Source organism: Zeus faber (genome assembly GCF_960531495.2).
Source record: "Zeus faber genome assembly, chromosome: 16".
Classification (NCBI taxonomy): domain Eukaryota; kingdom Metazoa; phylum Chordata; class Actinopteri; order Zeiformes; family Zeidae; genus Zeus; species Zeus faber.
This window is the reverse complement of record NC_137202.1, coordinates 14,994,178-15,019,168: the sequence shown is the minus strand read 5'-3', so window position 1 is coordinate 15,019,168 and position 24,991 is coordinate 14,994,178. Positions and strand designations below refer to the sequence as shown.

At 45.6% G+C, this 24,991-nt stretch overlaps 1 protein-coding gene across 1 annotated transcript in view; it reads left to right on the top strand.

Annotated features, from left to right (window-relative positions):
• The window catches only part of ugp2b (UDP-glucose pyrophosphorylase 2b), a 42,062-nt gene that overhangs the window by 13,879 nt on the left and 3,192 nt on the right, over positions 1–24,991 (top strand). Inside the window, exons 4-8 of the mRNA XM_080016688.1 lie at positions 6,015–6,200; positions 11,069–11,202; positions 16,514–16,811; positions 19,030–19,227; positions 23,613–23,855. Of these exons, the coding sequence (XP_079872814.1) occupies positions 6,015–6,200; positions 11,069–11,202; positions 16,514–16,811; positions 19,030–19,227; positions 23,613–23,855 (1,059 nt within the window). The remainder of the gene's footprint in view (positions 1–6,014; positions 6,201–11,068; positions 11,203–16,513; positions 16,812–19,029; positions 19,228–23,612; positions 23,856–24,991) is intronic.

The following is a 24,991-nucleotide window of genomic DNA, read 5'->3' as shown; positions in this document are numbered from 1 at the left end:
TTGCTGTGAGGCAACAGTGCAATGCACTGCACCACCGTGCCAAGAATAATAACAATAATAACCAAAATTTCCCCGCGCGGTTGATGTGAAAGAAGCTCCTCTCGCTCCTGTGTGTCAGACTCCTTTGCACTCGCCATAGTGCGACTGACTCAGCCCCGGCGCAGCTTGAGCTAGCATGTTGCTATCCTGCCATCGTCTCCCGGGTGGAACTCAACTCGCACTTGTGAAATCGGGTTCCGCATGACCTAGTGGTAAAATTCGGTGTTACCCGTCCGTTCTGATGTTTGGCTTCTATCAAACCAATTTTAACATTTTTACACCGGCCCAACCCTAGCATACAGCACGAAAGGCATCGCAGGCAGAACACCCTACGTGTGGGAGTAAAGGGATTGGTAGAGCTGCTGCTATGGGGAAATATTTGTGTGAATGCCCGAGTGGCATCACGTCACTGTGCTCGCCGGCCAGACAAGGGGCTAAAAGCTGCTTCAACCAGTGCATACATGTCCGAGGGGATGTTCTGTGCCGAACTTGGAGGCTTTTACATCAGTGTGTGACTTCTGTGCTGCCAAATCAGTAGATGTTTGTAGTCATCCCGTATCACGGTTATAGTTAGTTAGTTAGTTAGTTAGTTAGTTAGTTAGTTAGTTCCTCCCGTTTCTTCTGGAACATTGGGCGACGAGCCCCCACCATTTGCTCCTTACCAGAATGGCTTCTTCTCGTCGTTTCCGTAACATAAATCCCGCTGTAATAAACAAATAGTTTTGCACAGTAATTGTGCAACGCTATGCTCACAGCAGACAGTGTGAAAATACAGATGATGTGGATTACCACCTGTTGATTAATGAACAACCACGGTAGGAAAAAAACGTCTTGCCCATTTCGATCTCATCTATGTGAGACACCACACGCAGTGTGTACGGCATAGTATTGTAGGCAGTGTACAATACAGACTGGTCAGAGAGCTGGTGGTAAGTCTGAACAGTCGTTAAACAGGTAGGTGGTTAAGTGAGGAGTACCTGTATACATAGTGCCAATACATTGAACGGCCGTTTCTTAAAAAGCGCCAGCTCAAAATAGTATCCGTGAAAGGTTAACTTTTTTTCTTTTACAAAAAAACCTCAGGTATTAACACGCGTATAATAGCTGAAATTCTGATCCGCCCACATTTCCTACACTTATCAATAAAACAATCTTGTGAATGCCAAGAAGTCGCTGACAGAACTCTACAACTATTTGTGACTCCCCTCCCAAGGTTAAGAAACGAAAGCATTCTGCCGTCACACGCTGCAAGACACAACTGTGACTTGATAACAAATCACAATGTCGACGTGTCAATATCCATCCATTAAGAATCCATTCAAATCCCAATAACACTGTATTTCCAGGTCCAGCAAATTAAACCATGGCAGAAGTAAATACAAGTATATAAAACAACACTTAGACTAAAGATTCCAATAAACGCATGTTGTTGTAGGGCGTTGTTTCGTTCTTGAACTCGTAAGGCGGGAACGCTACAAGACTTTGAGACTTGAGTTCATTGGCAGCTGTATAAATAACACTGACAATGAGAGTGAGGTTGTTACTTCGTATGGAAACTGTGACTCAACGCGGCTGAAGTCATTGATTTATAGCCCTGTTCAACCTAATGATTCGGTTCAAAGTAGACTTGATGACTGGCAACAATGCCTCAAAAAGAAACACTCTAACTTGGCAAACAGACAAGCTCGGCGTGGTTTTTTTCTAAATCAGGAGGGCCCCGGCTGAGAGCAGGGAAGACATCGAGGAACAAGGCGCCGATGGAAAGTTTAAAGGCGTCGTCCCTTGTCGACTCGTTCCTCAGATCATACCTCTGGACTTGGCGCTTCCTGGTTACGCTTGGCACGACACAACTTTATCATCAAGCTGTTGAATCATTCCTGTTGCATCACATAAGGGGCTGTTTTTCCCGCTCATTTGGCGGAAATGCAGGATATTTTCGTGATTGTACTTCATGAAGGAAACCGGTATTTCTTGACGTTTCCCAGTCTTCCACAATGCCCCACACTGTTGATGACTGCTGAGTCCAAATTACTTTTGGCCGCCACATGTTGGGAAACTCATTACATACAGTAGTATTAGATTGGTCGTTTAAAAGCACCGTGTTGTCCTTTAACATTGCCATTTTGTGCAAATCGCCTCCACAGTTTTCTCTTTTTTCCTTCCAGTACCTTCCACGTAAGGATTTAGTCTCTGCTGCCAATTTTCATGAATGATCATGCATTGGCAGCTTGGTGTGGGATAAATTATCCAAATGAACATACCTCAGCTAGCCTAAGCTATTAAGTGCAGATTTATTGATGATAATAATAAACATGGAATAATAAATAATAAAAATATTTTTTATCTTGATTAATCTGTCTACCGTGTGCCCAAATATTATGAAGATTTTAATTTTTACCCATGAACACAGGCCCCATTTTGCATTGATTAGATTGAATAAATTAAGACAACACTTTAGCAGTGGGAAATCCTGGACTAAGTCTCGGAATGTGAAGTGGAAACGTTAGAATCGGTGCACCCCTAGTGTGGTGCGGGAATGGCAAAACAATTATGTCGTACGATAAAGATGGGAGCTTGGTGTCATGTGATTGTGTTTGGGAGGGTGATGATGGGTCAGATGAGGGGACATAGCTCTCCAACAGAAGCCACATTGTCACCTCGGAGTGGGCCCATGAAACAGAAGAGGAAGTAGGATGTTGAGTAAGGCTCGTCAGCTGTTTTGTATTTCTGCTTCGTTTAATATTCTGTGTCAGCAATGTTCAACCTTTGGGCTCCCAGTGGTGTGCAATGGTACTGCAAGTGGGCCAGCAAAATATTTGGCAGAACATGAGGATTTGAAAAAATAAAATTTGAGGGGGGTGGGTACTGAAGTAAACACGGGTTGTATAATAAACCATCAGCGTATGGTTAGGCTCCATGCCAGTTAGAAATTACCATGGAGACAGACCGACCACTCATCCAACCCTGTACTAAAAGGGTTATTGAGTCAGTAAGATGGAAGGAACTCGGGCAGAGAAATTGCAGGGAACTTCTGATTGGATATTCCAATAAAATCTGGGCAAAAAAAAAAAAAAAATGAGAATATGGGAGTAGATGCTGCTGTTTCCTCCAGGGGTACATGGGTCAGATGGGGAGCCTGGCTGGAAAACACATGGTTTTCATCTCTCTCAGTACCCATTCTAGCAGTCACACAGTGCACAAAAACACACTCTCTCTCCCCCTTTACTTCTGTTGTCTTTTTCTTCCTTGTTTTATCCTTACTCTCTTCCTTTATATCACTGTATTTTTCTCTCCCTGTCGCTCTTAACCTCACTCTTGTGTCGCTTTATCTTTTTTCTTCACAAACCACATCATCTCTCTTTTCCTCCCTTTTTAGAGAGAGAGAGAGAGAGAGAGAGGGAGAGAGGGAGAGAGAGAGGGAGAGGGAGAGAGAGAGAGAACCCGCTGAACCCACATGTCAAAGGTTTCACAGTTTGGTGACTCAACACTTTTAGCAGGAAAGGATAAAGGATGTGGAGACTAGGTTATACATCTCTATATCGCTCTCTCTCACACACAGTCTAATCATGAAATAAATATTTGAGAAACAATTAGAAGTAATGTGGTTAGTTAAAATTACGATCAAGAAGGAAGAGGCACTGATTGCAAAAGTCTTAAGAAAATGGCATCATTTTACTGTAATACAGCCATAAAGACGACAGCTACATTTATCACAATATTATGATCCCAGATGTTTTCTAGTCTCATAATTTCAACGCTATACTGATATCCACCCAGCCCCACGCATGAGATGAACTGAACAACACGTTCAATGAGGGACAGAACATTCAGAAGATTCACAGAAACGCACACGCGTGCAGATTGGATAAGGACACTAACAGATGTGCAACACACGCTCAGGGAGAAAGGGGAGCTTTCTAAACATTTAATAATGAATTAAGGCTAACAGAAGCACACACACTCGCACACGCACACACACACACCGAAACAGACTTTACCTAACATGTAACCGCGCGCGCGCACACACACACACACACACACATTCCAGGCATCCATGCCAGGGGAACATCTGTTTGGGATTTGGGGTTCCTGTGTCTGTCTGTGCTCATTGTATTTTTTTTGGGGGGGGGGGGTTGCAGGTTGCTTTGTCAACACTGTGAAATACAAAACCTTCATTCTCCTGAAATGGACCGAATTCTGAACCAATGTATCTCTTCCGCTCACACAACAATGGAGAACATGCACTCGTCGGGGGAAACAAACGGATGGTGACTTGATTAGAGTTTGTCGATTCTGATAAAGGTGGTTGAGGCTTGAGAATCTCATTCAGAGCTCTCCCCAAGAACGCAGCACACACTCTCGCTCACTCTTTATAGAATTCTAGACCGGACTCTTGTGTCGCGTTCGAGAATCCATCGCTGTCTACTAACACGTCTAAATTGAATTTAATCCAAACTCCCCTTGATTTTAAGAATCATCACAGGCGTGAACTCTCATGTTTAAATACAAGGAGCTAGTCCCTAAATCAGACATACATATTTTCAAGTTTTATTAAGTGAAACTTAAACTGCAGCTGACATTCTTATGTAGAAGCAGCCCGTGTGTGTGTGTGTGTGTGTGTGTGTGTGTGTGTGTGTGTGTGTGTGTGTGTGTGTGTGTGTGTGTGTGTGTGTGTGTGTGTGTGTGTGTGTGTGTGTGTGTGTGTGTGTGTGTGTGTGTGTGTGTGTGACTCCGTGAGAGAATTCGTGGTTATTGTCAACATCACATTTCGGTGAAGTCACTCACCCAGGCATGAGCTCCTTATTTCCTTATTATGGATGACTGTAATGCTGTGCGACGTTCCACACTTAACGTTGTCACCTGGTGATCCAAACCAACCGGACGACATTAACATAACATGAATTACTTCCTTGTAGATTGTGTTGAAAATGCTAGAAAAAATAAACTGTGTGTGTGTGTGCGGGGGGGGGGGGGGGGGGGGGGGGGCGGATTACAAAAATAAATTTAACTTTGTTGAGCGGGGGTTTGCTGCACAACTTTTAAATAATTTGTTATTGTCTCTCAAACATCCAAAGGACTTGCTCTGGCCCTGAACGGCACCATTTCTCACATATTAACTTGTATTACTGAGAGATATGCCCCATGCCAGAGATTTGGAACAAAACAAAACGACTGGCTGGCAGAACTCCAGACAGCACAGCAACCGCGTCATCAGTTGGATAAAGAGTCTAAATCGGATTACTACCTGAATCTCTCCCTCTCTCGCTTTATCATCTCTAATGATAGTGGACCTTGAGTTATGGGAAGAAGAAAAAAAAAAAAATAGTTATGGAAGTCAGTGTGGAAGGGCATTGCGTTTCGGAGGTCAACGGAAAAAGAAGATAAGAAAGCAACTTATCACAAAGCAAGAAATGTAGACTTTAGAGTCTCAATAGCTTTACTTCTTCTCATGGCTGTCCTGTGATTTATAAAATGATTCTGCCATAAAGAGGGCGATAAGGCTCAAAGACAACGTGTAGTGTCGCTTCATGCTCACCTCAAGACTCGCACACCAAAACTAACTTGTTAAGGTCGGTCTCCAAAGGGAACCTAATACAGTATATTGCAGATATCAAAAAGAGAGTAACTACGGCAGCATATTTCAGTCGCGTGCCATTTATGTATTTCCACCGCTCATGCCCCTTAATTATTTTGGGACCGCGCATAAAACGCTGACTGGACTAAAATACCGGTATCAACAGGCAGCAATTGTTTTTAATACCTACGGGACGCATCCTGTCAATAATTCAATTTTTACATGGGAATATGACAAACAGCTTTCAAAAACAGGGATATTTTGTCTACATCTAACCTATGACGCTCAGTGGTCTGTTGACTTTTCTTTTTCTTGAAACCACAATTGTCTCATCTTAACACTGTTTCTCTCTGTTACCCCTCCTTCCACTGTTCTCCTCTCCGCCTGCCCTCTTGCTCAGATCCAGCCCTATGACCGGATAGAGGCACGGGGCCTGCCAGACAACGTGGCCGACAGCCTCAACAAGCTGGTGGTGGTGAAGCTGAACGGAGGCCTGGGAACCAGCATGGGTTGCAAGGGCCCGAAAAGCCTGATCAGCGTCCGCAACGAGAACACCTTCCTGGACCTCACTGTGCAGCAGATTGAGGGTACCAGCACATAGCCATATCGCATTTGCTGTACCTAATTTTGGGTGCCTCTTAAAGAGAGTTATACTGTATCTCGGAGTGACCTTGTTGCTTTTCTCAGGTTAAAAATAAGTCCAAGATCAAATTGAAACCGATATAATCTTGTTACGTCAAAACATGGTATTTAAAGGATGAGATGCTGCTTACAGGCTCTTTAAAAAGTGGCCTAAAATTCGATGAAAATGGAGAAAACAATTCAATGACTTTGTTCATTTTAAAATAATTTCTAGTTCAATTATTGCAAATATCTAAAATAAACTTAGGCTTAAGACAAGAAGTTGTTGTGTAATCAATATGTATCTCACACTTGGGTATATTAGTATAAATTCAGAAGCGTGTTATGGAAATTGCCACGACAGCTCTCTGGCTTCACTTATTGTTCGGGTTGGGGTATTTGAAACAGAAGAACGGCAGAAGCTTCGAACACAGACGTCTTGTTTAAACCGGTATGTCACAAACATATCGTGGTTGAACCTCCATCCAAATCGATCCACATACGGAGCAGAAATGAGTGAAAAAGCGAACAAATTTGACTGAAATCACAGACACGGTCCAATGCATTCAATGCTAAAATATGTCCAACTCGGCTAAAAGTATCTGGGACACAACATTGACATAAGTCTGTTTAAATCCGTATGTAACAAGCATCTCGTGGTTTATATTTCATCCAAATCGATCCAGATACAGAGTAGATATTAGTGAAATACCGAACAAATTTGATCCCAAGTATTCAGCTGTTCCTGCTTGACTGACATGTCACTGTTTATAAATCAAATGAAAGAGATGAGATTTACAGTCAGACGCTTAATGATGTCATCATACTATTTACTATAAATGTGGAAGAATACATTAGATTACAGATTACAAAGTTTGTTTTTGTTATTGTTCCAGATGCCGGAAAAAAGCCGAAAGTCGGCGTTGGCATATTTGAGAATACATAACAAGTGGTATGAGGATGTGGAATTTAACAATGAATGAAATAATCCTCTTTCCAAAATTTGAAGAAGATCCAAAAACCACAAACAACAATAATGAATCTTTGCTTATTGATAATATTGAAAATGCGGATTTAAGTTCAGAAATGTTGTCTGTAGCAGCAGCAGAAGGGAACAACTCTGCACCGTTACTGGAGATGAAACCAATGAAGCCAAATGTTTCCCACTTCTTTTCCCAAACAACGACGGGAACGTTTTGTACGTGTTGTCCTCCAAGTTTGATTCACACCGATCTACATTTGTATCAAGAAATATTGATAAAACTTTACAAACTCACCGAACTTTGAAAAACATTGGCGTTAAATTGAGAACACAGTGACTTTGTAACATCATGAACCGTGAGTGGAGGCCGTAAAGCCCTTTGACGGTATCTGTGTTAAAAAAAACACTGTACAAATATATGCGACTTTCAGGGAACTCGGGGAGGACGAGATACAGTACGTGAGAGGAGGTTTTGGGCGAGATTGGAATCAAACTCAGCCGGAAGTAAATCATTCACGAAGCAGAGCTTGTAACCGCTTCAGCAACACATCACTTTCCTGTCATTTGGTGTCTGGATGAATGAACGGGTGTTGGGTCTGAAATCAAAACCCTTTAAGGGAAATGTTATGCATCTGTTATGTAACCATAAAAATAAACGTATAAACTTTAGTAACTTCAGTAAAGTAGTGCTTGACTCTGCTGTAGTCTTTGCCAATCATGAGCTCAGTCCAGTCAGTGATGTAACACTGATGAGACATTGGTGGGGTGGACATGACGTTGGGAGACGGGGTGGACATGACGGCCGATTGGCCATAACCGTCTTCTTCCAGGACGTGACACACAGTATGTGTTGACATGAGATGGTGAGTATTTGTTTTATGAGGAGTTTAGGCTAACAAGGGTGTGTGTGTGTGTGTGTGTGTGTGTGTGTGTGTGTGTGTGTGTGTGTGTGTGTGTGTGTGTGTGTGTGTGTGTGTGTGTGTGTGTGTGTGTGTGTGTGTGTGTGTGTCTCCTATTAACCTAAAAAAGGAGAAACTGGAACTTCTGTTCAGCAGAAGCAGGCAAATGTAAACAGAAATTTAAGTTTGCGGGTCATTACCCTTTTTAAGACGTCAGCAAAAAAAATTAAAAAATAAAAATTATAATAAAAAAAACTTCCCTGAAACAAATGATAGTGTTGATAGTGCAGTGTGTGTGCGGGTTCGGTTGGCGTGCGTTTGGTAATGAGCAGAGAGCCTTTTGAAAAAGGGTGTGTGTGTGTGTGTGTGTGTGTGTGTGTGTGTGTGTGTGTGTGTGTGTGTGTGTGTGTGTGTGTGTGTGTGTGTGTGTGTGTGTGTGTGTGTGTGTGTTGGCAGTGAAACAGAGGCAGCACTGTGCTGGAGCTGAGGTGTGCTGGGGTTTGTGTGCACGAGTGGACGGGAATGAATGCGTGAGTGAGACAGCTTCGGGGCTGCTATCTGTCTTTCTCCATTAGCACAGGTTGTGGTTTGCACAATTAACCACACACAATAAGGGTAAAATGAGACAGACAAAGTACAAGGGGTGTGTGCGTGCGCGTGTGCGTGCCCGTGCACATGCGTGTGCGTGCGCGTCACTGGGAAACCCGTGGCAGAGTTTGTACTGTAGATTGTTTGTTCCTGAAAGTGAGTTGAGCAAGCGCAAAGTGTGCCTTGGCCAGCTTGTATTTCTCTGAGCATTTAAAAAACGGGGGGGGGGGGGCGGTTTGTTCCTCTCTGTCGTCCTGTCCTCCATCCTAGACCACAGCACACTGCGATCTGTGTCCGGGGGTCCTCTCGGCATACCGGCAGGGCGTCCATTTTCCCCCACCAGCCTGGTCAGATTACCTCCTGACTCAATAAGCCTATTTAGAATGTGATGAGGAAATGGACGCCCGACACTGCAGACCCCCAAATTTTAAGGTGTGTGTGTGTGTGTGTGTGTGTGTGTGTGTGTGTGTGTGTGTGTGTACCGCACGGTTACCTCAGGGTTCCTTTCATTTCACTACCGTGACTGTGTGCTCTCAGTGGATGTCTGGTTAAAATGGCGCCACTTGGCCGTCCATTACTGTATTATAACATAGAATGGGAACATTTAATTATTATTCTGGTAGTGGAATTGTGACCAGTGATTACACCCAATAGTATGAAGTGTTGCATTCACACATACTGTACATACACTTCAAAATGTAATGTTACCATTAAAAAATAATAACAATAAAAACACTTCTCAATTTTTGCATCTGTGTATCAAAGGCACAATCAGTAACCCTGGACAATTGCCTATAAACCCAATATCCCTGGAGCTGCAATATTTCATTAATGTCAGAAGTATGGACAATATAATATTGATCAATCTTTACAACTGTTTAACCTTTGATTATGCATAAACTAAGTATAAAATGCTAAAAGTGAAATGGACAGCTATCGTTATGCCTCTTCATTAATTAAGCATATTATGATGGAAACACGTGATGAGTTCCACTTTGAAGTCTATACACCAGCTTTAAACTCCCAAGTCCACAAAGTCATCTCCGGTAGGAACTCTTCAGAAGTAAACTGTATCAAGTTACGTTTACAGAAGCATTGTGATGTCTGAATTTGCTTCCTGGTCTATTTACTGTCTTTCACTGGTTCTGTATGATATTGAACCTAAGATATCGGCCTTATTGCGAGAGACAGTTTTGGAGTCTAAATAATTGATCAAGAATGATTTGAAAACTAGAATTTTAACACCATGCATTCTGGTTGAACACGAGCCACCTCATGTAGATATATATATATATACTGTATTTATAGTGTATTTATAGTGTATACATATTGCTTAAAATTTCCTTTTGATAATGAAAATAAATGACTCCATGTGGCCCAAACCGATGTGCAACTTTTGTCCTTGAAGTTTCTTCCTGAAAATTCCACTCAGATTATGCAGTCTAGCCATTATCACATGCCTCTAAACCGTCGTCTTCCTGACGCTCCATTTCGTGTGTTTGCCGTGGGTGGAGTTACTCTCAGATGGATGGCGGTTGTAATTGCACCAAAGCCCATCGTGACGTAGGGTTGGGAGACAAATATGAACGGGTTGTCTCAGGACATGTTTTCTGAAATAGAGAGCTCACCAAAAACTGACTGGGTTGTCTTATTTGTCTTATTTCACACTTTGTGTGTGTGTGTTAGAAGGCACATTGGAGACCCACGTGTATTCGCACAAGCACTGAAAAGGGGTTTTTCATAATCGGTCCCCTCTAATGGGAGCAACGCCCAAGATTGTTCATCTTGTTGCCCAACCGTGACAGTAAGACTGTGGGAGACTGAGAGAGATGCCTGTTCTTCTACAACAGTAGTCCATCCACTGACAGGCTCTCCTGCTTAATTCAGGCTTACAGGAGGAGGGGAGGAGTGGGGGGTGGAGGGGGGGGGGGTGGCGTTATGATGTTACGTAAAAGGATGAAAGAGCATTCATACACACAGAGGGGAGAGAAAACTGTGTTTAAATACCAATGAGTGGTTAGTCGTGCTGTTGTAACATGACAGTAAATACAAAATAAGGTTGTGTTTTTAGCATCAGCATCATCAGTGGACAAATAAAGGAAACATTTGAACAGACTCGCGCTCTCTCTCTCTCTCTCTCTCTCTCTCATTTATGTTTATATTTTTAACTGAAATTTTTGTTTTTTATTAGTATTATGATTACTATATCATTATAACTAATATTTATTTATTGCTTTGTTCATTGAATTGTCTCCCTGTTTTTTTGCGCCACACAGATCCATTTGAAACGTGTGCATTTGGTTCTGTATGTGGTGCTCATCAGCTCTCTCTTCCCCCGTCTCTCTCTCTCTCTCTCTCTCTCAGCACCTCAACAAGACGTACAACACGGACGTCCCCCTGGTCCTCATGAACTCCTTCAACACGGACGAAGACACCAAGAAGATCCTGCAGAAATACACACACCACCGTGTCAAGATACACACCTTCAATCAGAGCAGGTGACGAAGCCGTTAATTAGAAACTTAACTATTAACAAAAAATGTATAGAAATCACCACAACAAAAAGCTAAACATTAACTAGAAGAGAGAGGGAGAGAAGATTTGCCATGTACAATAAATGTAAAAATAAACAATGAACTATAAAAATATGGCAGTATACTGTAACCGGATAATGAGCACAAATCCTATTGGTCCTAAATCCTCTCCTATTAGTTGCATATAAAGTAAAGGTGTCGCTGGAGGATTTATGAACATGCAATTAAACCCATTGTTGTAATTCCCTCTGGAATACAATGTGAGATAAAATACTGTGACTGGGGTAAGAGATGGACCTGGAGGCAGGCAGAACAGGAAACCAGGCTGTGCTGGCCGTTTATTCAAACCGAAATAAAGATGTTTGTCTTCATTTATGTCGTTCCCTGTTAAATTCCACCTCACTGCCCACATAACTACTATCCATTGCAGAAATTTGAACTGAGCAAGAGCAATGTGGCGAATATCCTTGGACTCAATTGCTGTGCTGAAAAGTATTGTACATACTGTATCATAGTTAGTGTTCGACTCATTTGGTTGAATCACCATCTTGTGTACACAAATGTATCACTGATGCTGTAACGGAGCTTGGACTGGATTTATTGGCAGCTATAAGAACGCGTGGCATACCCTGTCGTGCCAGGGCTGGTTAGGCGTTCCGTCTGGTCGTGTGACCCGGGCGGCGACCTGAGCCTGGCTGTGTGTGCTCGTCGCGGGGCTCTCCATGTGGTCTCCTTCAGTGGAGGGTGGACTCCAATTGCCGCACCGGGCTGCCAGGGTACCTGTCCTCCGGCGCTCTCGATGCACGGGGCGCTCGTCGCTGGGGTGGCGGGCTGTGGGTGTGGGAGCCGTCTGCCGCTCTCTGTTCTGTGGTCCACATGGGCGGCAGTCAGGGGCTGACCAGGGGTCTGATGGGGTCGCGGAGCTGCCCGGCATGGCCGAGGCGCACGGCAGGCTGCTCTGCGCCTTCGGCCGATTGCTGTAGGTCGGGCGCTTCCGGGCATGGTAGGTGGGCGTGCTGTGGAGTGGTCCGGCTGGGGGGGGGGGTCTGCGTGGCTGCTCACCGGCCTAGTGTGCTCCTGCGTTGATCTGGTTGCGCTTCGTCCATCTCGCCCAGTGCCAAAACTCATACTCAGTACATACACCACACAATAGGCCGAGGTTTTGCAGGACGGGCAGTGTGCGAGCTATGTGGGTGGGGATGGGGCAGGCGGCTGCCATCTTGCCCGTCACGCTCCTGCCCCGACGAGCTTCTCTTCCGTCCAGAAATTTGAACCCCACTCATATAAGCCTAGAACAGATACACTGGCAAACAAATCCTACTCCGAACAACACTCCTCCAGACCAGCGCCTGCGGTGCAGGAGGGGTGCGAGTAATTCGGGTTCGACTTGCTCGGACGACTCACACCCCAACACCCCTTAACTGCAATTGCCAACAGCACACATGGAGCACTGGGGTTTTCCAGGGTGGCGGGGCGCTGGTGGGCTGGTGTGGGGGTGTGGTTGGCTCTGCCGGCTGGGCTTGAGTCCTGGCAGCTTACGCCTTGTGGTTTTTGGTGTGCTTTGACCTGGCGTGGGGGCTGCAGAGAGCGCTGCCGGGGGACTTCCGGGTGGTGGAAGGCCCATATATCTGGCGAGCTGTTGGTGTGGGGGGGGGGGGGGGCTAACATCTCGGTGCCCTGGTCTGAGCACACTCTGCTATGTGGATGGGCGCTCGTGGCGTGGTGGGCCGTCTGGTCGGCTGTGGTGGGGTGGACCTCGCTCTTGTACGGGGCGCAAGAGGGCATGGGGGTCCCGCCGGCTCGCCCGCCACAAGGGTTCTGCGGCTGCGTCTTGTGCCCGCACATGGGGGTGGGTTGTATGTTTGCGCCTCGGGGCTGCAGGGTCTCCTCGTGCTCCCTGGGACCGGGTTATGCTCCTCGGGGCCGGGCGTGGGGGTTGCTCCGCGGGCTTCCAGCTTCTCTGGGGGCCCGGTGGGTCTTCTGTGACTGCATGGCGAGGGGCTCGGTGCTTTCCTGCAGCCGTGTGGTGTCTATGCAGCTGCAGGATTCGGGGGTGACTTGGGGGCCCTTTCCGCTGCTTGGAGGCGCCACGACATAATACCGACCTTTATACACAAGAATCAATTGGAATAAGTCCTGTACACTCACCGGTGCACACTTTTCTCTCACACACACACACACACACACACACACACACACACACACACACACACATACAGGCGGTCTCATCACAGGCGCCCGCACCCCACCAGCACATGCTTGGAACACACCCCAACACCCTCCTGGTTGCATCCCACTCTTTTTCTTCCTTATTTACTGCAATAACTATGACAGGAAGAGGCCACGTTCCCAATTGCTGTTCCAGTTTTCCTGGACTCAATTAATTATGTTTTTTCGATACATGTTGTCGTCTGATGTTTGTTTTTCCATGTACATGTTGTTGTTTGTTTCTTTATACATGTTTTTCCTGGTACATGTTGTTGTTTGGTTCTATGTTTATTTTTCTCAGCCGTGGTGATTCTCCCCCTCTTGGAGTAGTGATTAGTTATTCATAGGCCCAAACATGGAAAAATAGTTCACCAAAGAGGGGAATTGGTGGCAGTTCTGTACAACAAAAAAAAAGGACGCCTTGCTTATCCTTTCCTCTCTTTGACTGCGAGGGCTGAAGGAAAGGGAACTTGCTTCCAGTGGTCCCCTTGCTCTACGCTAGTTTTCCACTTTTGATCAAGGTCTCATTCTACTCTCTTCTCGCTCATGTCCAAGATGTAAGACATCAGAAAATGAAAGAGACAGACCCAGAGAGAAAAGATCCATCCACCCATCCATCCAACCAATCATCTAATAGTCTACCCAGTCCAAGAGTTTTGGTTTACAGTTGTAGAGTTGATTTATTCAAACTTTATTTATTTAGCACATTTTGTACATTGAAATGCAATATAATGCACTTTACATGGGAAATAAAAGTGCATCAAATAGAAAAGTCAAGTAGAATAACTTACAATAATAATAACATTTATAAATGAGTAGTACAATTAAAATGGGGATTTTTGGATAATGAGGATGAAGCAAAACAAAAAGAAAAGCAACATGTGTGAATTTGCATGGTTGAATTGAATCAATAATTCATGAAAAGGAAAATCACTGCAGGCCTGTGCTGTACGTTAGGACTTATTTTTGGGTCAGTGCGGGGCCCAAAAAGGCATGTTTTCTTCACCAGCGACAGTAGTCAGTGTGTCTTGATCTGTTCCCTGCTGTTAACTGCCATCTAGTTTCTGCAGCAAAAGCTGTGAGAAGCGCAGCCTCCCTCCAGCAGATGTAATGTATGGACTAAGCCATGAATATTTAATTCCGTGGTTTTGCCGTTTTGTCAGTCCAGTAGCAATCGCGCTTTGCATTATTTAAGATCGCTGACATTTCGGTCTGAGTTATGGCGGTTTGTAAATTCTTTGTCTGTGCCAGGAAAGTCAGGGATTGACCGAGTCGCGTAAAGAGAAGTTGAAGAAACTTGTTACCAAAATGATGAACCAGTTTCTGCAAACCATGACCACAGAAAAATGTTCAAGTTTACCCTGCTGCTTGAATTTATATATATTTTTTCTACCCTCAAGGCTAAAGACGAAGACTAAAATGGGCTGACTGATTATAGTTGGTGATCTGCCAAAAGTGGCAAGGACAGTTGCCAAACATCAGAACTATCGCCAAAGTTGTCATCCAGCTTCGATTCCTCGGTTTGTGAGTCATTTCAGGCCTTTTACCTCGGGTCAAACACCCTGTGAATTTGAGGGTAAGATATTAAACATAGCTTTGAAAGTTTAGTTGCGCTAAATTTAGCCTGCATCCTCATATTGTATGAGTGAAAAAAAATAAAAAAGATGTACAAAGAGAGTTTCTTAACTCTCTAACCCTATCCCTGAAAATCTCAGTGAGACATGCACATCTCAGGTGCGATCTGATGTCGCCGCATCTGACGGGATAATTTGTTCTTCTCTGCCAACATGTATTACTTGTAAGTAGGAGGCAATGATGAAAGGGATAAAGGAACACGTGTCAAACGGATTATAGAGAATGATGAAGGAGAGAGAAGATGGGCTGAAATGGACGAGACTTTATAGAATGGAAGATAACGAGTGACGGCTGATGTATTACGGCTGCTGAAGGGAGCGTGGTGTTAGACCCCTTTACACCGCCACACCAGGATTTTTCATCAGAGCCCAATTAAATTCCGTGAGCTCGCTAAACATGTGAACGTTCAGGCTCTGTGCAAGTAGAGTCCTATTTCGGTAGATACTGATCTTCATCGCCAGGCTGCAATGACGTGAAACCTGTTGTAAAATGACGGCGCCGGCAAACTTCCATCATAAGCTCTCAAAAGTCTCCCCTCGGGACGCCTCCGTTCCAGTCGTGTGGAGTTAATCCTCCCGTAACGAGGCCTCCGCGCCTTGGGTCCGCCCTCCGCTTCACCTCTCGGTCGGCTCCCCTTCGGCTCCTTCTCACCTGACCAGGCTCATCCATGAAGTGACCCCACACACGCACACACACACACACACACACACACACACACACACACACACACACACACACACACACACACACACACACACACACACACACACATACCCTGCCGGGAGTGAACTGGCTTCCACTCCCTCAGTTTCAGTTATCGAGAATCTTGTCAACTCGAACCGACGCGAGTCCCTCACGGAAACCCTCGGATTAGGCTTTTACACACAGGCGAGGAGACTTGTCTGTTTGGGCCAATTGACTCACCTGACTTTATGAAGCGATTAAGAAGGGACGCTTGCTGATGTTGCTCTTTGAAGTAGCGGCGTGTTTTTATCTCATCTATTAGTGCATAGTGCATCTATTTTATCCCTCTCGTCTACTGACATAGGAGGATCACAAATTTCACAATGTCTGTTGATATCTTCAAAATGTTAAAGAATCCATCAAACCTCCGAGTGATTTTTTTTTTTTTTTCAAACTTATCATGAAAAATATAATATAGATTTAATTGAATAAATAATTCATACATACCCGTGTTCAAATCAAATGGCTATTTTTACTCTTCTATTTTACTCTTCCGCTCATCTTAATTATTAAGATGTCTGTAAATATGAATTAGCTCTTTTACATTTTCTTCTCCTCACTTTGTTCCGTTTGTGCCCGGATCATTCTCGGTGGTGTTGTTTTTGTGAACCGCCTTATAAAAGTTTGAATATAAATGAAATCCACTGACTTACATTCTTGGTCCTTCCGCCCTTCCCTTCCCTTCCAGGTACCCGCGCGTCAGCAAAGAGTCCCTCCTCCCCGTCGCCACCAACATGGGCATGACCGGCCAGAACGCCGATGTGTGGTACCCCCCGGGCCACGGGGACATCTACACCAGCTTCTACAACTCGGGCCTGCTGGACCAGCTGATCGCGCAGGGCAAGGAGTACATCTTTGTGTCCAACATCGACAATCTGGGCGCCACCGTGGACCTCCACATCCTGCATCACCTGGTCAGCCAGCCCAACGGCAAGCGCTGCGAGTTTGTCATGGAGGTGACGGACAAGACGCGTGCCGACGTTAAGGTAGGTGACGCTGAGAGTGTGCAGAGTTTAGCCACTCGCTATGGCGGCTCCTTCCACGGATGCATACAGCATGAGAGGATGGTGTTCATCATTAAAATCATTCAAATCAGGAGAACAGTGCTTGAGTCGTGCAAAATATCAAATTCCCTTATAACAAGGAGCACCAGACGGCCTTCACCCAAGCAATGGATGCCCTGTACAGGAGCAGTAGATTACACCCATGTGCACATGGGACAGTCCCCATTCAGTTTAAAAATAGGAAAAATCAACTTTTATATCGAACCACTTACACCACGGTGCGAACCTTTTGGAAACACAGCATGCCCTTTTCTTCCTTCAGCTTTTGAATCAATTATTTCTATTTCAATGTTGGTGAAGTGTTTTGGGAGGGGGGGGGGTTGTTTTTTTTTTTTTTACTCTAAGGGGCCACGGTTCGCTTTTTCAACTTTTTCAGCTATAGAAGCCGTCTCTCCAAATTCCGTCTCTGAAGCTTTAAAATGATATTCCTTAAATGGAGAATTTGGGGCGTTGTTTATGCTAATTAGAAGTTAGAATTAGAACACGCGGCTATCAGTTGAGAATGATCTGTATTCAGTAACACACGTGGGCATGAACAGATCTGGCCGGTATGCACACCTCTTGAATCTGACCTTTCTATTCCTGTTAGTGAATGAAGCTGTATGTATGAGCTACACCCGTGTTTATCCTCTTTGGAAGGGCCCCTTGTGTTAGTGGCTCCTCCTAAAAGGTCGCTGCTGGTGTCGATAGGGCTACGTGGCTAAGTATTCGGCAGCTGGAGTTTATTGAGAACACTCTGGGTTAGGCAAAATGGAGACCAAAACATCTGGCCATAATTGTGAAAGGCGTGCGAGCCTGTGATGGACCCATCCATATTTTCCACTCCCACTTCCACCCGCATCCCAGTTTCTTTTCAAACGCAACTATTTCCGGCGTACTCTCAGTTCTCACTTGCTCTACAGGGTGCACTGACAGATGAAGACGCATGGATGTTAATGAGCGCGTGTTTGTTGACTCTTTTGAGTGAGGGGCAAAAGTAAAAAGAGAGCCTGGTTTAAATGATTTTATGCGTTTGTTCAGCTGTCTGTACGGGGGCGGGATTAGTGTTAGGGTTACTGACAAAAAAAAATAATAACAAAAATTATTAATTATATTAAATTATTATTAAATTCTATAATTTATTTTGTTCATTATTTTAATCAACACAATAAATAAATACAGTCTTGTTTCATTTACATCAGATTGAGATGTGTTGATTGCAGAAAGGAGCTTAGGACCGGACCACAATACAGATGCACAGAGGCAGATCAGAAAATCTGATGGGGGAGGCGCCATGGCGCATGGGGACACCATGACATCTTGACAATATGAGGATGCATGACTAAACATCACTAAAATTCTTATATATAGACAGACACAGAACGATTTAGTTTAATATATTTTGTTGGAGTCATCACCATGGCAACAAAGTGTTGTTTCGTTTTACCGCCCCCTCGCTCCGGGTTTTGTTTTTTTTCCTCTCCCTGCGCCGTTATCCCGTTCCCGTCTCCCGTGTTCCATCTGAACGCAGCATTAGTTGTCGAGCGACAATAAACACAGCATCCTCCTCGGCATCGGCGCGGGCGGGCGGGCGGCCATGTTTGTTGTTCGCCGTTCTTCCGGAAGCCTCCATCTACTTGTGCTACTACTTTCCACTCCAATGGGCATATTTTTTTTTTCTCGACTGCCCCCTGTCGTTCCAGTGTGTATTACTACTTCCTGGCTGGGTGTTTTTAATCTCAAGAAGCCCTGCGCCCCCACAAAGACTCCCGTTATACAACAACAACGCAACTGCAGATTGTTCAGGTCTTATCGACAAGACAAAAGCTTAGTCGATTAAATTCTCATTAGCGATTAATCGATAGTCTATTAATTGTGAACATTCCTATTTAACTTAACTAAATTAAGAACAGACCAGGAAGGAAGTAATCGGGAGACAGGGAACATTAGGCAAGGACTGAGGGCAGACAGGGGTTAGTTGGCAGACCAGACAGTCTTGAAAAAGGCTTTATAAGTTCACCGATCACTCACCACGCCACTTAAGCTGTCTGGTTTAGTCATTTCCTCGGCCGTGCTTTAGCAGACCACACCCTTAAAAACGAACATCTGCTCCCCGCTGTGATGGGTAACGCCGATTCTGACTTGATTCTGCCGCCTCCAGGGTGGCACCTTGATCCAGTACGAGGGGAAGCTGCGTCTGCTGGAGATCGCCCAGGTCCCCAAAGCCCACGTGGACGAGTTCAAGTCGGTGTCCAAGTTTAAGATCTTCAACACCAACAACCTGTGGATCAGCCTCGCCGCCATCAAGAGGCTGCAGGAGCAGAACGCCATGGACATGGAGATCATAGTCAACCCCAAGGTGAGAAGCTCTTGCCGACGTAGAGAGAGACCGATTACAAACCCATAAATAGCGGTGTGGGTGAAATAAGCTTTGGAGGACGTTGGGGTGCAAACGTTAAAACCCTGTGTGCAGGTTCGTGTTAAGAGATTCTCAAACCTCACTCGACGGACATCTTATTTAATTATTTTGTCTATCATCCCCCGTCACATCAAACCGCCCTGCGGCAAATTAGCCTGCAACAGATTACAAGGCGGCTCCAGTCAGACGTGGTTACTTAGTGACCTAATAACCTCACAAGGGGATTTTCACTGTTGTAAAAGGAAATGGGGCTTGAAGTACGCTATTCATTTAACAATGTTTATCAGTCTAAATGATACGGTTAATTATTAGTGTATAAGTGCATATCTTCATGGGGATCAATTTTAATCAGACATAGGAGAGACACTCGCACGGTTTATTAGGTCAGTAAAGGGCAAGATATGCTAATACTGGGAGGTAGTCAACTCGGGACATAATCATCATACATTTCATTTCTCACTGTTTTATTGCTTTTTAGACGAGTTATGAATCATGTGACGTTTGGTGTGTATTTTGCTTGGCAAGAGAGAAGCAGAAATTTGAATTATTTTGAGACAAATTCAAAGATCAGTTACAAAGCAAAGCACGAAAGCAAAACAAAGTGTTATTAAGATTGATTTGATTGATCATTTTTAGTCTGCGCTTAATTCGGCCTGCAGTGCTTACGCCGCTCACTTGAAGCTCTATTTACCACCGTACGCAGCGCTGCAGCAAGGCTTCGCCAGCTCCAAAGTGGTTTGCCCGGTGCTATGGAATATTTGACTGCATTATAGAGAGGTGGAAGGCAGGTTCCCTAATAATAATCCTAACATTATACGGCTAAGCTTAAGCCCCCTGAGTGGCGACCGCCGAAGCCCATTCGCACACGCGCCGGCCGCTGTCGAGGCGAACTACGTACGTTAGCTGTGGAGTGGGCCGCCTCGGGGACGTTGGGAGGCGGGAAGACCGGGTCCGTGCCAGCCGTGGCTCAGAAAGCCGAGGCAAGGGAGCGGCTTCTCAGCCGAATCAATTGTCACGGCAGTTGTCGTGGTTGCAGTTAACTTCAGCACGTGAAGGCTTCCGCCTCCTGGGTCGGGTCCTTTTCTGAGTTGGGTCAGACCAGGTTTCCTACACCTGGACCCGTCTACCCCATAAGCCGCTCTTTTCCCTTTACTTACTGTACTTTCATTACAAAAAAAAACCCTCTCTCTGACTCTACTGGCACTGGCATTTCTGGAGAATGATTAGCTGTGACTGTGACATACAGTTGGTTTTGTACTGTGACAAATGTACTGATTGTTAGTCGCTTTGGACAAAAGCTAAATTATGTCGTGGAATGTTTCCTGCCAGGTGGATCCGGCCAGGCCAGTTCTCCAGTGTAGTGATTTTCAGATATAATCCTTTGTTGCCCAGGTGTAGACTTCTGCTTCCCAATTGAGCTCTTAAACATTGTTTGGAGGAGGGTCAATTTGGTATCGGGTGCCTGTGGAGGTACGTTCTGAACTGGAATCCAAACGGCAGCATGCATCACCATGAGGGACATCCTAAAATGAATAATAAGTGTGACGTAGCTATTTTCTGTCTGCTCCTCTCCCAAACCCCTGCAGCCAAAACCCTTGCCCTCAAATCAACCTGTTCTTCTGAACCGAGGCTGTCTTGACCCGTCAGAGAAATGCTAGCCTAGTCGTACCCCTCGCAGAGAGAATGTTAAACCGCTCTGTCTGCGCAGAGTGCTCCCCCTTCTAAATAAATTATAACCTGCATAAAAAAAAAAAAACACCAAACGGATCTCCAGCCGACTGAAGAAACCCACATTGTAAAGCTGCTTTTCTGAGGTTACTAGAGATGGCTGGCTCTCTGTACCGCCAGGCTGGCGCACATATCCTGCTGCTGCTGGGTTGTTTTTTTTTGTATTTGGTGTATATATATTTTGAGAGAGAGGGAGAGAGGGAGAGAGGGGGAGAGGGAGGGGGAGAGAGAGAGATCAGGGGATTAGAGGAGAAGAGCCTTGACAGGGGGAGAGGGAATGAAGGGAACAGGAGAAGAGGCAGGGTTGAGAGGAGAGGGAGAGATGCAGAGAACGGAGGTGTTTAAAGCTGTTCCGTTTTCTGGTCACCTCTCTAGTGGCTTATCTGCCCCACTTGTGTGTGTGTGTTTCTCCACTGACATTGGGTTGTTTCTGTTGGGTCGGGCTTTGCTATGAGTTTGTTTATGTGCACTTTCTGCGAGTACCAAAAGTGTGTGTGTGTGTGTGTGTGTTTGTGTTGGTGAAATCAGAGATGCAGGAATTTCTAATTTCCTCGGCGATGTTTTCCTTCCAAGCTGATATTTTCATTGCCACACAATTAATCCTCACACCCCTGTTCCACATGACCAAGCAGAGCCAAGAACACATTCAGGTTGATGTGCGGGCTGGGCAGACGACCGTGCTTCAAGGACTGCCATGAGAGGGCGAATAACGGAATAACGGATCCGTTTCCCTGAACCACTACAAGAACGTTCTTTTAGTCTCGCGTTGTTCAAAAAGCACAGTGTGACGAGTGCAAAGTGAAATACGGAATTGTCGTCAACACAAAACCACCAGCTCTACATAACACGTAACATAATAAACAGGCCTCTTTTTTTCGTTTTTCGTACAGATTAGGAGATGATATAACGGAAACTAAAAAAAAACCTGGAGTTTGTAGAGTCGAAATGTTCTTTTTCTTCACGGTACACGTCAGAGTGGGAAAATAGGGATGTTGGATGCTGGACAGACTTCCCGTCCATCGTTGTCGTCGTGTTGCGAAAGGGACGATGGCGTATACGGAGATTTTGAACTTTTGTCTCCATTCAGTTATTTGTCCAAAAAGAGTGACCGGCGCCAATTGTCAGAGGCAGTTGTTTTTGTTGGGTACATTTTACGCACGGAAACGGTTACGGTTGGGTATTGGGCGGGGTCAGTGTCAGTTGGTGGAAGTTTTTATTGTATTAGGTAAGAGGTGATTCAGTTTCGACCTGGGAGGCGTCACACGACTTTCTGGCCAAACGGGTAACTGCCGCTCAATGCCCACGCAGGAGAGTGCAGCCAATTCGGGACCTTCTAGCGATAACCTTTTAAAAAAATCATTAAAAAAAAATCATCTTAACTGTGTGTTATTGATGAAATTAAACATCAGATGGTTCCGAGTTATTTGTCGGCGCTGAATCAGTGTTGCGCTCTATTAGGTGTTAACCTCATCACGTAGCCTTGGTAGTCGCCTATTTGGGAACATCGCGGTGAGAATCCTCCCCTCAGCCTCTCTCTGCTTAAAAAGTACAGTTATACAGCCACCTAGTGCCCAACACGAGCACGTCTTCCACTTCCGTACGCAACCTTCACCTGGGGCCACTGAGTGTGAAGTCGACTTCACCTCCCACACCGTATGTCAGCGTCCTCCACCACATCTCTGTTGTCTATTTACTGGCTCCTACTCTGGTTCCGATCATAACCCTATGTTGGCGGTTACAGTTACAACCCCAGAGGGCTTTACGGACACGCGTGAAGAGGTCAGTTATACCCTGGCCCCCCCGAGCGCCAAGGAAAAACATTCAAAGGGGAGATCCCCTGTGGGGGTTCCTGCCCACAGGTAAGGGTTTAGGGAGGGAGACGGGAGTCTTTCTGGCCGTGGTGCGCCAACATGCCGAGAGTTTTTATTGTCACCTTCACAACAAGGTAGGCCGGCCACAATTATATATCACAACTGATGATTATTATTAAAACCAGTTGCCTAATATTATTATTATTACGATAACGCGGATGGTAATGATCCTCTCGGGCGCAGGAGGAACGGCGTTGCGCTGCTGGGGGGCTGACGAGCCCCGTGCGCCGATCCCCTCTGCAAGACAGACAAACATTAAGAAAACTCCCTGCCCCGAGTCGGACCGACCGGCGGCGATTCGAGGCAGCGTTGGCGACCGCTGGAAAGGGAACCGCGCTGTCGTCCGCAGCCGGTGCTTGACCGCTTTGTCCGCCACGTCCCCCTTCGAGGCAAAAAAAAAAAAAAAAAAAGAACATTAAACGTGCAAACGCAGTGAAAACGACCACGGCGGCAAAGTGCGAAAGGAGGACACAGTGAGACGTCATTATAAGAAAGTCAGAACGTCACTGTTGGACGACGATGCAGCCGCGGCAAATGGAGTCCTCGTAGTAGTGTGAGGAGCTTTTCTTCGTACTCGCTCCATTTCGCTGATCGTGAGTTTGTACCGGGGATGGCGACATCTCGTCCGTCGCGTGACGGCCACTTCTGGAAAATCGAAGGGACACAAACCAACCCTCATCTCACAAAGCTCTCTCGCTCTCTCTCTCCCCCTCCCCCTCCCTCCAGACACTGGATGGCGGGCAGAACGTGATCCAGCTGGAGACGGCGGTCGGCGCCGCCATCAAGTGCTTCGACAACGCGCTGGGCATCAACGTGCCGCGGAGCCGCTTCCTGCCGGTGAAGACCACGTCCGACCTGCTGCTGGTCATGTCCAACCTGTACAGCCTGGCGGCCGGCTCCCTCACCATGAGCAGCAAGCGGGAGTTCCCCACCACCCCCCACGTCAAGCTGGGCAGCTCCTTCACCAACGTAGGACCGCCGCGCAGATCCATGTTTCCATGCTCGCTGTGGTCAACCTGTATGGACTAAGCTTGTTCATTTGGGCTCATTAGAACTCGATGACCGACATTTCTTTCTCAACTGCAGTCATCATTTTTCCGACATGCAACGTGTCTTATCTGTGAGACAAAATCAATACACTTCCTTAAATAACTGCCATGCCTTATGCGGGTATTAGAATCATATGTCAGGTATTTGGGATGTTCTCTGATACAATACCCTATTTTAGCCTGATATCGATTTGTTGTGGTCGCGGCCGTCATCGGAGCTCCTCCCATGCTTAGCTCATAGCGTCGATGCTAGCGGGTTCGGTGGCGCTCCAGCACAAAGTGAGTTTTTCAAAATAGGGCCCCTTTAAAGAAAAGTCACCTCTTTTTGACACATTGAAGATATACTAGTTCTCTTTGGGGGAGAAAGATGGAATATACGCCGATCGGCCAAAACATTAAAACCAGTTGCCTAATATTGTGTAGGTCCCTGCTGTGCCGGCAAAACAGCTCTGACCCGTGGAGGCATGGACTCCACAAGACCTCTGAAGGTATCCTGTGGTATCTGGCACCAAGACGTTAGCAGCAGATCCTTTAAGACCTGAAAGTTGTGAGGTGGAGCCCCCCATGGATCAGGCTTGTTGTTCCAGCACATTCCACAGATGCGCCATCGGATTGAGATGTGGGGAATTTGGAGGCCAAATCAACACCTTGAACTATTTGTCCTGTTCCTCAATCAAGACAAATCCATTCCTGAACATTTTTTACAGTGTGGCAGGGCACATTATGGTGCTGAAAGAGGCCACTGCCATCAGGGAATACTGTTGCCATCAAGGGGTGTACTTGGTCTGCAACAATGTTTAGGTAGGTGGTGCGTATTAAAGTAACATCCAAATGAATGCCAGGACCCAAGGTTTCCAAGCAGAACATTACCCAGAGCATCACACCTCCTCCACCTTCTTCCCATAAAGCATCCTGGTGTTTCTTCCCCAGGTAATGGACCCACATGCCATCCACATGATGTAAAAGAAAATGTGATCCATCGGATCAGGCCACCTTGGTCCAGTTCTGATGCTCACATGTCCATTGTAGGTGCTTTAGTCGGTGGACAGGGGTCAG